The following is a 15,438-nucleotide window of genomic DNA, read 5'->3' on the forward strand; positions in this document are numbered from 1 at the left end:
GGGCCGGGGTGGGGGATGGGAGAGGATAAAATGGTCTGGAATACAGAAAGCAGGAGCAAAGATGAGACTACGTCCTTTATTAGAAAAGGTATCAAAATCCCAGCCCCCTGGGCCAAGACCAGGAGAGCTACTCCAGCACTGGCAGGAAATGCCCTGGTAGGGGCTTCCTCCACCAGAACAGCTTCTTGGGAACCATAAATAGAATAAATATTCACAGAGGTCCCAGGAGGAGCCAGGTCACTCTTGGAAAGGAGTGATATCCATGGACGAGGAAGGGGCTTGGGGTCCAGCCCTGCTCCTACCCCGGGGGCCGGGGACTCCTAGGATTCGTCACATAAAATGACAACAAGGATTCACAGTCATAAGCCCTGACAGGTGGCCCCTAGAAAGAGGAACCTCCAGGTCTAGAGGAGCCCAGCTCCAATCTAGCAGTGAGGAGAGGTCCCTGCCCCCCAGCACAGCACTAGGGTTAGTCCCCTCACATCCCTCCAAAAGCAGTGAGGAACAGAGGGCGTGGGGAATACAACCCCTCTGACTCAGTTTCATGATTAACGTGGACAAAGAAGAATCAGTGTGAACCATGGGGAGCTGTGTGGTTGGCAGTAGGCAGAGGGCCAGGCCTAGCTGGGGGCCGGCGTTGTAGCATCTCTTGTCGGAAGGCCTGGGAGGAACCCGGTGGGTATCGGGGACCAGAGGGAGCCCGAGGACCTCGAGGGTCAGTCCCAATGTCTGCAGTGATGTTGGTATAGAGAGGACCCAGCTCTCTAGCCAGCAACTGGTATGTCAGTGAATTCATTCCATCTTGTGTCCAAGAATTCTGGGTACGGACCAGGAGGTCAAATCTGAGGGTTAAAGGTTTAAGACTAAGATCTAAAAGGAACAGTCTGAGACTTGGGGGCATTTAGGAGTTTTCCTGAAGAGAGGAACAGTGGGACCCCAATAAACATTCCCTTCCTACCTGTGGGGATTTTCCTCGTTGCCTCTGTCCCCTCTGTGCTTCACCATCTTGTAGTGCCCCACAGAGGTGGGGGGTCGGGAGATCTTCATCCCAGCCAGGCGTACCCTATGAGAAAAGGAAAGGAGTCTGGGAGGAGCTAGAAATGGAAAAAAAGTTGCTGGCAGGTAAATGAGAAAAGTAAAGACCATCAAGGAAGCGATGGCATCAGCCTGAACACAAAGAGTCATGACATCTGTCTGGCAAGAACAGAAAAATGTGCCGGGTGGGGGCGGCGCATGCCTTTAATCCTAGCACTTGGGAGGCAGAGGCAGGCAGATCTTTGTGAGTTCGAGGCCAGCCTGGTCTACAGAGTGAGATCCAGGAAAGGCGCATAGCTACACAGAGAAACCCTGTCTTGAAAAACCAAAAAAAAAAAAAAAAAAAAAAAAAAACAAAAAACCCAGAAAAATCAAATAAATAAAAACTGCCAAGTATGAGAAGTATGAGAAGGCCGGAGAAGATCAAATAGAAGAATGTGAAGCCGTCAGGTGAATCTAAGTCCGCAGGGCCTGATGCCACGAGCCCTGGGGCCTTACAAGAACTGGCAGAGGTAGACAGGTAACTTTCAGACTCCTTTTAAAGGGCTCCTAGCAGTTGCCCTTGGAGTCTTGGGAGGACAAAGAAAGGGGCCATTTTGTCTAAAGCATAGGAATGGCAGACCCACACTCAGCCATCTCTGCCTCTGCCCCTTTGGGCATTGAAAGTGGGGCTTACCCTATGGATACGGAAGATGGTTGTTTGGCTTGAACTGTTTGGGGGGCACCCAGGCAGGGGGATCGGGATCTGTCCCTGGTCTATGGGCAGGCTTCTGGAATCCAGTGCCTGTGGTGTGACACCTTGCACAGCCTTGGTGCAGTGGGAAGGGGCTTGGACCTGCCTAGGCTCAGTGTGCTGGGCTCTGCTGACTCCCCATGGGAGACCTCGATTTGGGGGATGTGGAGATGCAGGGTGGCTTGGGAAAGAGGGCTGGGGGGTGGGAGGAGGGAGAAGGGGGGAGTCTGTGGATAGCATGTGGAGTGAGTAGAAAATTTCTTAATAAAGAAAAATGAAAAAAAAAAAAGAAAGTGGGGCTTACATATGTGAAACATACATATGACCACCGAGCTGCAGCCCCTAGCCCAGCAAGTCTTACTTAGAAATAGTGTCTAAACTCCCCAACTCCTTTCTAGCTACTGCCATGTGTAAAAGAGAAGAGCAGAAGCAGACAGGTGATCAGGACCTTAAACAAGCCCCAATTCTGAAACACAGAAGCAAGAGGTGGAGGTACTCTGACAAAGAACCGAAAAAAAAAAAAATACATCTAGAAGTATTTTCAGTGTGTGAAACACACACAGAGAGATGAGAATTCACATAAAGATGTCATTACAGGCGACATAATGGGAGGCGATGGATCCAGCATGCCAAGCTCAAATACACTACACACGAAACTGGTTCACTGGAAGCTAAAGGTAAGAATGTTTCACAGGCTAAGAAATGAGGTGGCATTATGTCAGTCAGCCCCTCCCCTTTATTTCTTTTTTAAAAAAAAAAAGGAAAAAGAAAGAAAGAAGTGATTCTGGGCTATATGGAGCAAAATACCCCTCCCCATTCTCCCAGAAGTAGTCTCTAGGTAAGCCTATCAGAATGAAGAACTAACCTGTCTTTAGGCCTTCCTAAGATCTAGAATTCCATATTTCCTGGTGATCTTACCTCTTTTCCCAAGACTATCACCAACCAGGTCTATCTAGACAACGGAAATTTGACAGAATGGGCTGCAGGGGGCAAAGCCCGTCCTGAGTAGACTAAGGTCAACGGAAAGGAATGGGCTCAGTGCAGAACCAGGAAGTTAGAGATTTGTGACGAAAGATTGTGGCCAGGGTTTGAGAAAGAGGGGTGCCGCAAGAAGTCTGACCTGGTAGCGATGTCGTCATCCTCACCACCCCAGCCCCAATATTCATTGGGGAAGCCATTCATCTTCAGGTACTGGTCAGGAGTGAGGGCTGAAACCCCACCAAAGTACTGGGGGTACGGGAGGCTAAGGAGAAAAAGATCCTTGTAGTTCACAAATTTGGAGCATCAACCCTACCCACAATCCCCTTAGCTCTCATCCTCCTGCAAGGTTGGTCTCCCTGCTTTCTAATACCCTTCTCTGCCCTCTACCTGTATCCAAACTTGTTCATGGCAACAGCAACATGGCGAGGTCCCCGGGGGTCGCACACATACAGGTTATGATCATTTTCTGGAAGGAGGTCCACATCATGTAAGAACAAGCAGTCCCATTCTTCATCACGCAGGGCTTCCCGCACCCCAACATTCAATAGCTTTGCTCTGTTAAACGTTCCATTTCCAGCCTAGTAGATAACAAAGGGGACTAGGTTACACACGGAGAAAGCAGGCAGCATGCATCGAAGGGGCACAGGGGGCCCAGAGGAGGGAGAAAAGATAAACAGCTGAGCACGGTGGTACCCGACTGCAATTCTAGCACTCAGGAGACTGAGACAGGAAGATCTTGAGTAGACTATAAGCAAAGCAGGGGCTGGAGATGTGGCTCAGTCGGTAGGTGCTTATCTAGCAATCATTAAGCCCTGGGTACAGTCCTCAGCACCATATAAAACCAAGTATGGCAGCATGTGCCTGTCTGCAATCCCAGCAGTGGGAAGGTGGATGCAGGAGCATCCAAAGTTAAAGGTCATCCTCAGCTACACAGTAAATTCTGAGGCCAGCCTGGGCTACGTGAGACCCTATCTCAAAAAACAAAACAAATACATATTTGTTTTGCACATACATATATGCAGGCAAAATACACATAAATAAATTAGTACAGTTTAAAAAAAATTGCAGAACTAGTATTTTAGTTCATCCTCGGCCAATTCTAAATTTGCATAAGCCACCCAACAAAAGAAAAATCATAGAAAAATATAGGAGAGTAGGAATACCCTACCAAAATAGAGAAACAGACTTAACAGAATAAGCATGGAACTAACAAAGTTGAAGAGCAAGGCTTCTCCATTATCTATTGTCTGATCCTCTTAACAATTATCCCATAGACCCATTAGATGAGAGAAGGGGCATTTATTTGAGGCTTCCTTAACATCAAAGAAAGAGTAAGGAGCTGGGCAGTGGTGGCTCACATCTTTAATCCTAGTACTTGGGGGGCAGAGGCAGGTGGATTTCTGTGAGTTTGAGGCCAGTGTGGTCTACAGAGTGAATTCCAGGAAAGCCAGAGAAACCCTGTCTCAAAAAAAACAAAAACAAAAACAAACCAAAAACAAAAACAAAAGAAAGAATAAGCTGGAAAGTGGGGATACCTGGTGGATGACATAGATGCCATAGGCAAGCTGCTGGCGCTGTAGGAAGGGGTGCAGGTGATAGAGCAGCAGCCGCAGGTGGTGCTCCCTGGCACGATGGGGCACAATTATGGCCGTCCGGGAGCGTGGCTCACATTCTGCAGGACGGTACCGACCCCCTGATTCCACCCGGGGATTCCGCTCCACAATCTCTGCTAGTGATGGCACTGGGCTGAACGATACTGATACAGGACCCACTGTTGGCAGGAAATGGCATGTTCAGCAATTGGAGGCACAGAAAATGGGTATCATAATCTGGGAACCCCTCTGGCCAAAAAGCCTGATTCTGGGCTCACTTCCCCAAGGGCTCACTCAAAAAAAATCTACCAAGCCTTGGATTTCCCTCATTAAGCCAGCTCCACAAAGCCTAAAGCCGCAGGCAGGCTCCTTACCTTAAACTACTTACTTTCTTATTTTAGGGTTCTAGATAACTTTCTCTTGTCCCACACTGAAGCTACAGGAGAAGAGCACAAGGACTTCTACCTAATAAAGCCAAGACTCATCTACAAGAGAAGTCATTCCTACCCTGGGGCATGAAGAGCTCATAAAATAGGCAGGCGGTGGAAAGCTTGTGACCCAAGAGCCTAATCTGCCCTTTGAATTCACAGGCCACTCTCTCAACATCAACCCACCTTAGAGCTCATTAACCTAAGTCTCAACTCATGCCAGCCCAAGACTCCCTGCCCCCACACCTTGTTCTCTTCTTCCCCTTCTTCCCTCTGTACTCACCTAAGAAAGGAGATCTCTCTGGACAGTAAGGCAGAGCTTGAGCTGGGTGAGCCCCTGCAGCTCCAGGGGGCCCAGGCAGGTGACTGAGGTTACTATAGACATCACGGGGATGAGAATAATCAAACGTTGGGCCCTGGTCCCGACCAAAGAGGGCACTAAGGCTTCGGAAGCCCCCTAGTGACAGATACATCATAACTGCCAGCTGGGAGCCCACCAGCAGGGCCAATGTGCAGGGCCTTTCCAGCAGCCTCCGCAACATCCTGCCGAGGGCTAGGGAGAGAGTGAAGGGATTTCTGGAAGCAAACAGGGAGGGACCGAGCAAGCCAGCAGAGACATCAGCAGGTAGAAAAGTGGTGCCAGAGAGAGGAAAAAAAACAGGCAGAGAACAAAGTCACAATAAGGAACACTGCTATAATCAAACAAGGGGAAAAAAACAACCCAGAAGGTAACCAACCTTATACACATCACCAAAGCTCGGGTTTCATTTTCATCCACTTGACAGGCTTTCAGTCTCCACCCTCCAGAAAGCTTACATCATTCAAGTCCCAAGTCCATTTCAGAAGTTTTTAAAGTCTCTCCAATCTTACAAAAGAACAGACACACATACCTGTGTTCAAGCTGTTTTCTTCCGGATCATGGGGGCTCCAGGAGGTCCCCGGGGAGCAGAGATGTGAGGCATTATCTAAAATTGGAACTGTCACGGAAGACAGAAAAAGGCATTCCAACAGCCAATCTGGGACCAGCGGGAACAGAAGTGATCAAGGAGAACCAGTCACCTGTACAGCAGAGATCAAGATCAGGAAGAAACAACTTTCCCATCACAGGAAGTGCGGGGAAAGTGATTGGAAAAAGAGAAGACGCCAGCTCAAGTCTCTCTCAAGCTACCCGAAGTAGAGTGGCAAGTGTCAGGTCTGTACCTAACCCTCTACGCCAACAAAACGAGTTTGTTCGGGCAGTGAGGACAGGGAAATGAATGGAGGCCAAACTAGTCAAGAGGCAAGGCAGTTGTGACAGTACCTTGGAGTGGCCTAGAAAACAGAGTACAACAGGAAACAGGTTCTCTCTGTTCTTCACGTACCAGGGAGCGCCTCCGCAGGTACAGGGTGCATGACCACCTGGGAGCTGCGTGCAAGCGAGCAACCCTGGAGCGTGGCCCAGAGAAGGGTGGGGTGGTGTCCTCTACCTTTTCCACCTTTCTCCAAGCCTAGTGGGGGTGGGGAGGAGAGTTCTAGGTGAACTGAGGCTAGGGCAGAGTCGGCCCAGGACACCTGGGCCAGCTCACCTGGAAGGGCGTGGCCAGCGCTGTGCGCGCGCGCGGGGTGGGGTGTGTGTGGTGGGGGGATGGGGATTAGAACCTCATTCTTTTCGGGCACGCCCATCCCACCAGTCTCTTGGGTTTGCCCCTACCGCGCAACGAGAAGGCAACCGGCCCGCGTCCGCATTTCCACCCGAGACCCTGTCTATGCTCAATCTGGATTTCCAGCCTTTACTCAGAACGTCTCCTCCCCAACCCCGACCTCCCGAACCTTTCTCCGAGGATTCTCTTTCCAAGGTCCCAAGCCCACCATACCTGGTCTGCTCCCCGTCGTCACCGCCACTCGGACGGCCGGGCAGGTATCGCCGCAGCCATCTTGGAAGCGGGCGCTGGGGGCGGGGCCCGCGTCACGGGGCGGAGCCTCTGGCGGGCAGGCGCAGGGGCCCGGCACCGCCTAGCCTGGTAGCGGGGTCACCGCACCGCCGGGAGGCTCGCTAAGGTCGCAGAAGAGTCCCAGTCCCCCGCGCTTCCTCTCCGCCTCAGTCTCCTAACGGGGTTCCACTGCTCACCTCAGAGCACAGCAGCTCAAAGCCCTTGTTTCTCTGTAGGGCTGAGAACCAGTTTCTGATGCATCGGAGGACCTCACCCCCGGGTAGGCTGAGTCCTTTTCCCCGTGTATCAACGGCGCCCCCTGTAGCCTAGTGTTACTTAGTTTCTCTCTAAGGTTACTGTTGTAACGCATTTGTATCCACGTGGTATTATCGCACAGGCCCTGAAATGCAAAGTTAGTTAACATTGAAACATAGCATGTGGACCGAAAGGCAGAGTCCGCTATGATGTAAAAACGCTTTCCTAGGTAGTAGACTAAATTGGACACTACAACGATGTGCAAGATATTTAATCCTGTGGCTTCTGCCAGCCCATAGCTTATTGTTTCTTACAAGCAAATGTTCAGGCCAAGGAAACAATAAAAGGCCAATTACGTACGGTATTGCCTCAAAAAGCACACTGTCTCCTGTGTGTGTTGGGGGTGGGGGGGAGTAAAAGACAATATAGTGTAATAATCATGATGACCCAAAAGGACACCTCATTCACATGTGGCTAACCTGGGCAAGCTTCTCAAAATTAGTCATGTCTAACGGGAAGCCTGAAGCATATCCTTCTTTAAACATTGTTTTCATGAAAGTTGTCTTACAACTCCATATAGGTGAGTAACCTGCAGGAAACTCTGTCTCGTAAACGCCACTTGGAGAAGAAAAACAAACAAGGATTTGTCTCTATTTTTTTCATTCAATTTTATAGTCATCTGTAAACGTGTGTTCTGTTAGAGCCAATTCTTTCTGAGTTAAACACTATAAACATATATGTCCCCCAACAGGATTTCTCTGTAACAGTCCTGGCTGTCCTGGAACTCACTCTGTAGACCAGGCTGGCCTCGAACTCGCAGAGATCTGCCCACTCTGCCTCTCAAGTGCTGGGATTAAAGGTGTGTGCCATCACCACCTGCCATATGTTCCCTTTTTATATGGCTATTAAAAAAGATTGGGGGGGAGTTCAGGACTGAGTTTCTTTGTGTTGCCCTGGCTGTCCTGGAACTCAATCTGTAGACCAGGCTAGCTTCAAACTCAAAGATTCACGTGCCTCTGTCTCCTGAGTGCTGAGACTAAAGGCTTGAGACATTGCCACCACCACCACCACCACCACCACCAGGTAGGATTCTCTTCTTAACCAAATGTTAGACACACTCTGCTAGGCCCTCTTTTTAACTAGATCTTATCTTTGGCCCTATCTTGGTCCTGCCCAAACAGTTTTAGCCAAAAAAAATCCTGCCAAACCAGATTAGCAAGAGTTGTAGCACCATCCCCTTGATATCTGATCACCCCCATCTGCCTTCAGCAAGAATCCTGTCAAGTCAGTTTGCCAAGGACCGCTGTCTTAGTGGTGTCATTTTGAAGCCAGACACAGACTCATCTGACTGACTGTCAGATTCCCACAACCCGTTCTCCCTGCTTCCCTCATCCTTTTCCTCATACAGCCATCCCAAATAAAGTCTCTCTTACTGCTCTAAGTGTCAGAACATAACAAGTTTATGACAATCTCAGTTTGACGCCAAGATTGACGACTGGAGCACTCAGCAGGGAGTGAAATATTCTAAGCACGGGAAAGTAAGAAGATGGGCGACAGGTAAGAGCACTTGATGCCAAACCCAAAGACCTGCATTTGATTCCCGAAAACCACTGGCAGGGGAGAACTGACTCCCACAGGATATCCTCTGACTCCACACAGTTACACTATGACACATGTGCCCACACATGTATATGTAGTCAATCAATAAATGTGAAAAAAAAACAAAATGGAAAGACTGTAAACCACTTAAAAAGAGTGTAGAGCTGAGGATGTAGGTGCATCACCAAAGTTCTTAATGCCATGGTTTTATCTGAAGGGCAAGAAAAAGGCATGGAATTGCTCTGCTTAGAACGTTTCTCTGATGGAGATGTAGAGCTTTTGTTTGTTTGTTTGTTTGTTTGAGACAGGCAAAAAGTAGAAAGACAAAAGTCAAGAAGGCCACATAGACAGTTACTGTAGAAATCAACAGTGAGTTAAATCTTATGCAAATAATGTATTATTAGAGCTAGAGAGAAAGCTCAGTGGTTAAGAGCACTCATTGCTCTTGTAGGGGACCTGGGCTTGATGCTCAGCAGCTTTACACAGTAGCTCACAATCTTTCGTAATTCTAATACCAGGGATCCAATGCCTTTTTCTGGCTCCCAAGGACACTAGACATATATGTGGTACACATATATACATGTAAGCAAAACACTCACACACATAGTTAAATCTTTTTGTTAAAAATAATATAAATAACCGGGCGGTGGTGGCGCATGCCTTTAATCCCAGCACTCAAGATGAAGAGCCAGGTGGATCTTTGTGAGTGTGAGGCCAGCCTGGTCTACAGAGCGAGATCCAGGAAAGGTACAAAGCTACACAGAGAAACCCTGTCTTGAAAAACCAATAAATAAATAAAATAATAATAATAAAAGTGACTGGATGTTGTGGTACATGGCTAGCCTGGAGCTTACTTATATAGACCAGGCTGGCCTTACCTGTCTCTGCCTCCTTAGCACTGGTTTGTTTTGTCTTTTTGAAACGGGTAGTACCACTGGTCTAGTACTCATGGCAATCCTTCTGTCTCAACCTCTCAATTTCTTTGGGATTATAGGCATGAGCCACCACATCTGGCAGATAGGGATCTATTCTTTCTTTTTTTAAAATTTTATTTATTTTTATTTTATGAGCTTTAGTATTTTGCCTTCATGAATGGCTGTGTGAGGGTGTCAGGTCCCTAGAGTTACAGACAGTTGTGAGCTGCCGTGTGGGTACTAGGAATTGAACCCTGGTCCTCTGGAAGGGCAGTCAATGTTCTTAACCGCTGAGCCATCTCTCCAGCCCCAAGTTCTATCCTTTCAAAAACTGACCTTTTAATGTTCTTTCCTTTTAAATTTTCTTGCTTTTTTTGGGATGTGTGTGTGTGTATAGTGGTCAATGTGTATGCATATATGTGGAAGCTATAAATCAGCTTTGGGCGCAGATCTTTGGGAGCTGTTCACCTTGTTCTTTTAGATATACTTATTTGTTTTTCATATTTTAGATTCATTTATTTTGTGTGTATGACTGTTTTGTCTTTATGTATGTACATGTACCACACACATGCCTGGTACCCACAGCAAACCGGTCAAGGGTGTTGGAACCCCTGGAACTGGAGTTACAGGTGGTTGTGAGCTGCAGTGTGGAGGGCTGGGAGCCAAACCTGGTCTTCTTCAAGAGTGGTAAGTATTTTAAACCACTGAGCCATCTCTTCAGCCCTTCACTTAGTCTTTTGAGACCAGATCTAGAACCTGAGATTTGCTGCTTAAGCTAAGCAGGCTGGCTAGCTACTCTTGGAGAGCCTGTTCCCACCCCGTTCTAGGGTTACAAGTACACTGTGGCATGCACTTTACCAAATGAACTGCTTCAGACCCTTTCCTGCTTTTTGAGGCAGAGTCTTCTTTTTTCTTTCTTTCTTTCTTTCCTCCTCCTCCTCCTCCTCTTCCTCCTCCTCCTTCTTCTTCTGTTTTTGTTTTTTGTTTTTGGAAGCAGAGTTTTTCTCTGTAGCCCTGGCTGTCCTGGAACTCACTTTGTAGACCACGCCTGGCCTAGGGCAGAGTCTTCTTACATAGCCTATGTTAACTTGAATTCCTGGCAAGTCTCCTGCCTCAACTTTCTGAGTGCAAGAATTATAGTAATGTACCACCACATCCAGAAGGATTTTTTAAAAGACTTATTTATTTATCTATTTATTTATCTATCTATCTATCTATCTATCTATTTATTTATTTGATATATATGAGTGCTCTATCTGCATGTATGCCTTGATGCCAGAAGAGGGCATCAGATCCCATTATAGATGGCTGTAAACCATCCTGTGGTTGCTGGGAATTGAACTCAGGACCTCTAGAAGAACATCCAGTGCTCTTAACCCCTGAGCCACCCCTGCCCCCAGCAGGATGTTTTACCTTATTCTTTTTTTTTTTTTTTTTTTTAAGATTTATTTATTTATTATGTATACAGAAGAGGGCACCAGATCTCATTTCAGGTGGTTGTGAGCCACCATGTGGTTGCTGGGAATTGAACTCAGGACCTCTGGAAGAGCAGTCAGTGCTCTTAACCTCTGAGCCATCTCTCCAGCCCGTTTTACCTTATTCTTGAGACTCGTTTTCCTGATCTCTCTCCCCTCTCCTCTTCCTCCTCCTTTTCTCTTCATCCTTCTCCTCCTCCTTTTCTTCTCCCCCTCCCCCTCTCTCACTCTGGTGAATATTTGCATATGTATTATCAAGAGAATGTGCCTAACATGTCTCTGTCAGGGTGTGTGTGTGTGTGTGTGTGTATGTGTGTGTGTGTGTGTGTGTCACTGTTTTTGAGAGTTCATGAGGCCTTTTGTTAGTTGAAGACTATAAAGGATGCTTCAATATACTTCCACCCTCCTCTCCTTCCCAAGGCCAATTAAGTACTCTGAGCCTGTCCCCATATAAGGCCCTGTCTGGGGATGTTGTTGAGTAGTGTTGCTCCCAGCTCCTGTGACCCCCCTCTTTCTAAGCATATTTAGAAGTGGTGGTTTCCTCCCGCTGTCAGCTGGTTACTTTTGCTGCCAAAGATTTTGGCTTCCCCCAGCATCAGTTACTGGGGAAGGTATTCAATTGGCTCAGAAGCATCATTCTCTTAGCCAATAAAATGTTAATCCTTTGAATCCATTCCCTTGCCCCTTCCCGACAAGCTCTGACCAATGAGATACTGCTTTATCACTGTCAACTCACTATTTCAGAGAGACAGGAAAAAAGTACTGTATGGAAAGGAAAGAAGTGGAGCAAGGGTTCATGTAGAAAAATAAATACCCATTCCACAGCACTCCAGAAACCCTGGCTCTCCCACCACCACCACAAAAATAGTGATTGGACAAAAGCCCAGATTTCCTCTGCACTAACCACAGAAGTGAGACTGTCAGGAGGGGTTTGAAGAAATTGGTCATTCCCAGTTCAAATGAGTCTTTGTGTATACCATTTGCCTTCTCATGAAATGAGATAGTCCGAACTCTGTTTGAACTTGTTTAAGGAATACACCCCTTGTCCATCACTACGTCTTCTTTTTCAAGTCTCTCACTGCTCCCTCTTTTTACCTTTACAAACAGATACTTGAGCAGTCTCAGTGCCTCTTTCTACCCCCTCTTCTTCTTTTTTTTTAAAAGATTTGTTTATTTATTATATATACCCAGTGTTCTGCCTGCACGTATGCCTGCAGGCCAGAAGAGGGCGCCAGATCTCATTACAGGTGGTTGTGAGCCACCATGTGGTTGCTGGGAATTGAACTCAGGACCTCTGGAAGAACAGCCAGTGCTCTTAACCGCTGAGCATCTCTCCAGCCCCTCTGCTACTTCTATATCACATCATAGTTCAAACCTACAGAGGCAATACTTAGACTGGGGAGCTTAAGCTCATCTTGGTCCATATATGTAAAGGTATATTCCCTCACCTCCATTTGTAGCAAGAGATTGTTGGACTCAGCTTCAGGATAGGTATTATGTGAAGCTTATATTCTGGCTCTGGAGGGGCGGAGTATGGAAGATTATTCTTAAAAGGGGTCAAGGGTTGACTGACATTGAGGGCTGGGATCCTTATTTTTTTTTTTCAACGGCTAGCTCTTTCTGACCCTCTTTCACTGTACAAGTCCACCAACTCACTCAATCACAGAAGTAGCCTTTAAACTCAATAGTTTCTAAATTTTATTTGTTTTTGCTTATTTATTTTTATTTTATGGATATCAGTGTTTTGTCTACATGTATGTCTGTGCACCACATGCATGCCTAGTACCTACAGAGACCATGTTGTAGGATATTTTGATCACACTCCTACACTCCTGGGACTGCCCAGTAAAGTTATACCTTGAATTAGGAGGCAGAGCCAACAACTGGTTGGCTGGAATTGGCCATGGAAAAGCCAGTAATTTGGATAGAGAAGATGCACAGGAAGGAAAGGTCGGGGACTGGAGTTTGAGCTTCCTCTTGGTTCTGGGATGAGGGAAGAGACTCACCTCTTGAAGCGTCTCCCACCAAAGAGCAAGATCAGATCAGCTAGTTGCTACTGAGCCTCTCTGAGCTAGCAGGGGTTTTGTTTTGTTTTGTTTTTTGAGCTGAGGATTGAACCCAGAGCCTTTGCTTGCTAGGCAAGAGCTCTACCACTGAGCTAAATCCCCAACCCTGCTAGCAGGTTTTTACCCCAGCCTTTGACTCCTGAGTCTTATTGATACATAGAACAAGAGTATTACTTTAAACCCACATATCACAGCTGCAGCTCAGCGGGGCTGAGGGAATGGAAGACCACTGAGTGGCTGGTGGGTTGCTGACTGAGAGGCTGTGGGGCTACAGACGATAATTAAGATATCAATAGATTCACGGGTAGCTGCTAAGCCGACAGAAAAACATCAAGACCAGAAGAAAGTATTGATCTGCCTGCCTCTGCCCCCTGAGTGCTGGGATTAAAGGCCTGAGCCACCATCACCCAGCCCTCCTCCTCTTCTTTTGAAATAAGATTCCGTGTAGCCAGGCTGGCCTTAAATTTACTATGATGTAGCAGCAGAAGCTGGCCTTGAAGTCCTGACCCTCCTTTTTCCACCTTCCAAGGTGAAAATTTCTTTGTGTCAGTCTAGTGAGCAAAGTGGTTTTTAAAAATAGCTTATGTGGGGGTTGGGGATTTAGTTCAGTGGTAGAGTGCTTGCCTAGCAAGCACAAGGCACTGGGTTCGATCCTCAGCTCCACACACACACAAAAAGCTTATGTGGAGGCTGGAGAGATGGCTCAGAGGCTAAGAGCACTGGCTGCTCTTCTAGAGGTCCTGAGTTCAATTCCCAGCACCCACATGGTGGCTCACAACCATCTCTAGTGGGGTCTGATGCCCTCTTCTGGCATAAAGTTGTCCATATAGATAGAGCACTCATACATAAAATAAATAAATCTTAAAAAAAATAAATAAGTTATGTGAAAATGATTTACAAGGAAATGTGAGAAGGGCTATCATTTTTAATGATCTACCTTCCAGAGCCCAACCAAGTCTCCACCTTCCTGAGCGCTCCTGGTGCTCAGGTTCCAGGCTCATTCTCTGCAAAGTCCGTTTGGCCCTTATCTTATAGTTCCTTGCACTGTCCCATTGTTTCTCTTTGTGCATATGCAAGGCACAATCTCCTCCCTAGGATGCAGTGTGAGCTCTTTAAGGACAGGGTCCTATATCATTGGTGTTTTTATTTTGACTTCACTTGAACAGAGCTCTGCTTGTACCATGACTTCATGGTATTAAGTTCCATAAACATATGGTCCAATTTTACCAGCTAGACAAAGCAACTGGAGATCACCAGTTTCATCTCACTCTCCTGTCCCTGTCTCCTCCTGCCTGGTTGGTCAGAGGACCAGAAGACCCACCCGAGAACAAGACCAGCAATGGGAGCCATGCTTGCAAGGGAGAGGAGTGTAGCCAGGCCTTCCCTCACTGCTGCAGAGTGAGCAGGTACTGTGCTGGGTGGTGTAAAGAACAGGACACTGTGTAAAGCTCTGCCTCATATAGAACCTGATCAGCAAAGCCTAACTCTGTGCTGTAGAGTAACCCTTCTGTACACTGTGTGAATATATGTCACTATGATTGATTTAATAAACAAGCTGATTGGTCAATAGCTGAACAGGATAAAGTTAGGCGGGAAAGTCAAACTGAGAATGATGGAATGAAGGAGGGCAGAGTCAGAGATGCCAGCCAGCCACCAAGGAAGCAGGACATGTAGAAAATGAGGTAACAAGCCTTGAGCCATGTGGCAAAGCACAGTTAAGAAATATGGGTTAATTTAAAATATAGCAGTTAGCTAGTAACAAGCCTGAGCTATTGGCCAAGCATTTATAATTAATATTAAGCCTCTGTGTCGGTTATTTGAGAGCAGGCTGTTAGGGACCAAGATTTCAGGAACCAAACATGAACCATGGAAAGTACTAGCTAAGCCAGAGAATAAGTCATAAACCCACCGCCTTCCCCCCTCCCCCAGGGCAGTAACACCTGTTTGCTAACCAGAGGCTCCCAAAGATAAGAACATTCCACAGTCAGGTGCATGGCAACCGAATGTAAAGAGCATTCCATGGTCAGGTAGCCTAGCAACAGAACAAATGGCCCCTGACCAGTCACCTTAGCAGACTTCCTGCAGTTGCACGACCTGCACGTCTCCCACGTTCTGCACGCCTTCCACGTCCCTTCCACTTCCCGCCTTCCTGCCCCTTCCCCTCTTATGCTATATAAGCCATGTGGAGGAAAATAAAGTTTGGCGGCTTGATCAGAATACTGTCTTGCTGTCCGTCTCTTGTGTCCCCTGTCCTGTCATTTGCTCCCACAGGTGGGTGGCCCTGTTGACACCCCGCTGGCCGGGGCAGCAGGCCACTGGGACAGGAAAACTCCACCAGCAGCTCTGTAGCAGGCTTTTTTTGAACTGCCAGCCCCCAAATCATGACACGGAGACTTATTAATTATCAATGCTCAGCCTTAGCTTACTTTGGCTTGTTTCTAGCTAGCTTT

General features: G+C 47.2%; 1 protein-coding gene across 5 annotated transcripts; it reads right to left on the reverse strand.

Moving 5' to 3' along the window:
• Positions 1-62: 62 nt before the first annotated feature.
• On the reverse strand, positions 63-7,717 carry B4galt3 (beta-1,4-galactosyltransferase 3). 5 transcript variants are annotated; one of them, XM_036202713.1, is made up of 8 exons: positions 6,623-7,717; positions 5,660-5,746; positions 5,053-5,345; positions 4,285-4,520; positions 3,137-3,327; positions 2,889-3,011; positions 959-1,063; positions 63-842 (listed from the first exon to the last, which is right to left on the reverse strand). In XM_036202713.1, the coding sequence occupies exons 3-8, from the start codon at positions 5,309-5,311 to the stop codon at positions 569-571; spliced, it is 1,188 nt and encodes a 395-aa protein (XP_036058606.1). In that variant the 5' UTR covers positions 5,312-5,345; positions 5,660-5,746; positions 6,623-7,717; the 3' UTR covers positions 63-568. The 5 variants fall into 5 exon arrangements, with proteins under 5 accessions (XP_036058606.1, XP_036058607.1, XP_036058604.1 ...); XM_036202714.1 differs by having other exon boundaries at positions 5,053-5,322; positions 5,660-5,828; XM_036202711.1 differs by having other exon boundaries at positions 5,660-5,828.
• Between the last annotated feature and the right edge of the window lie 7,721 nt (positions 7,718-15,438).

Source organism: Onychomys torridus, chromosome 11 (genome assembly GCF_903995425.1).
Source record: "Onychomys torridus chromosome 11, mOncTor1.1, whole genome shotgun sequence".
NCBI classification, from domain to species: domain Eukaryota; kingdom Metazoa; phylum Chordata; class Mammalia; order Rodentia; family Cricetidae; genus Onychomys; species Onychomys torridus.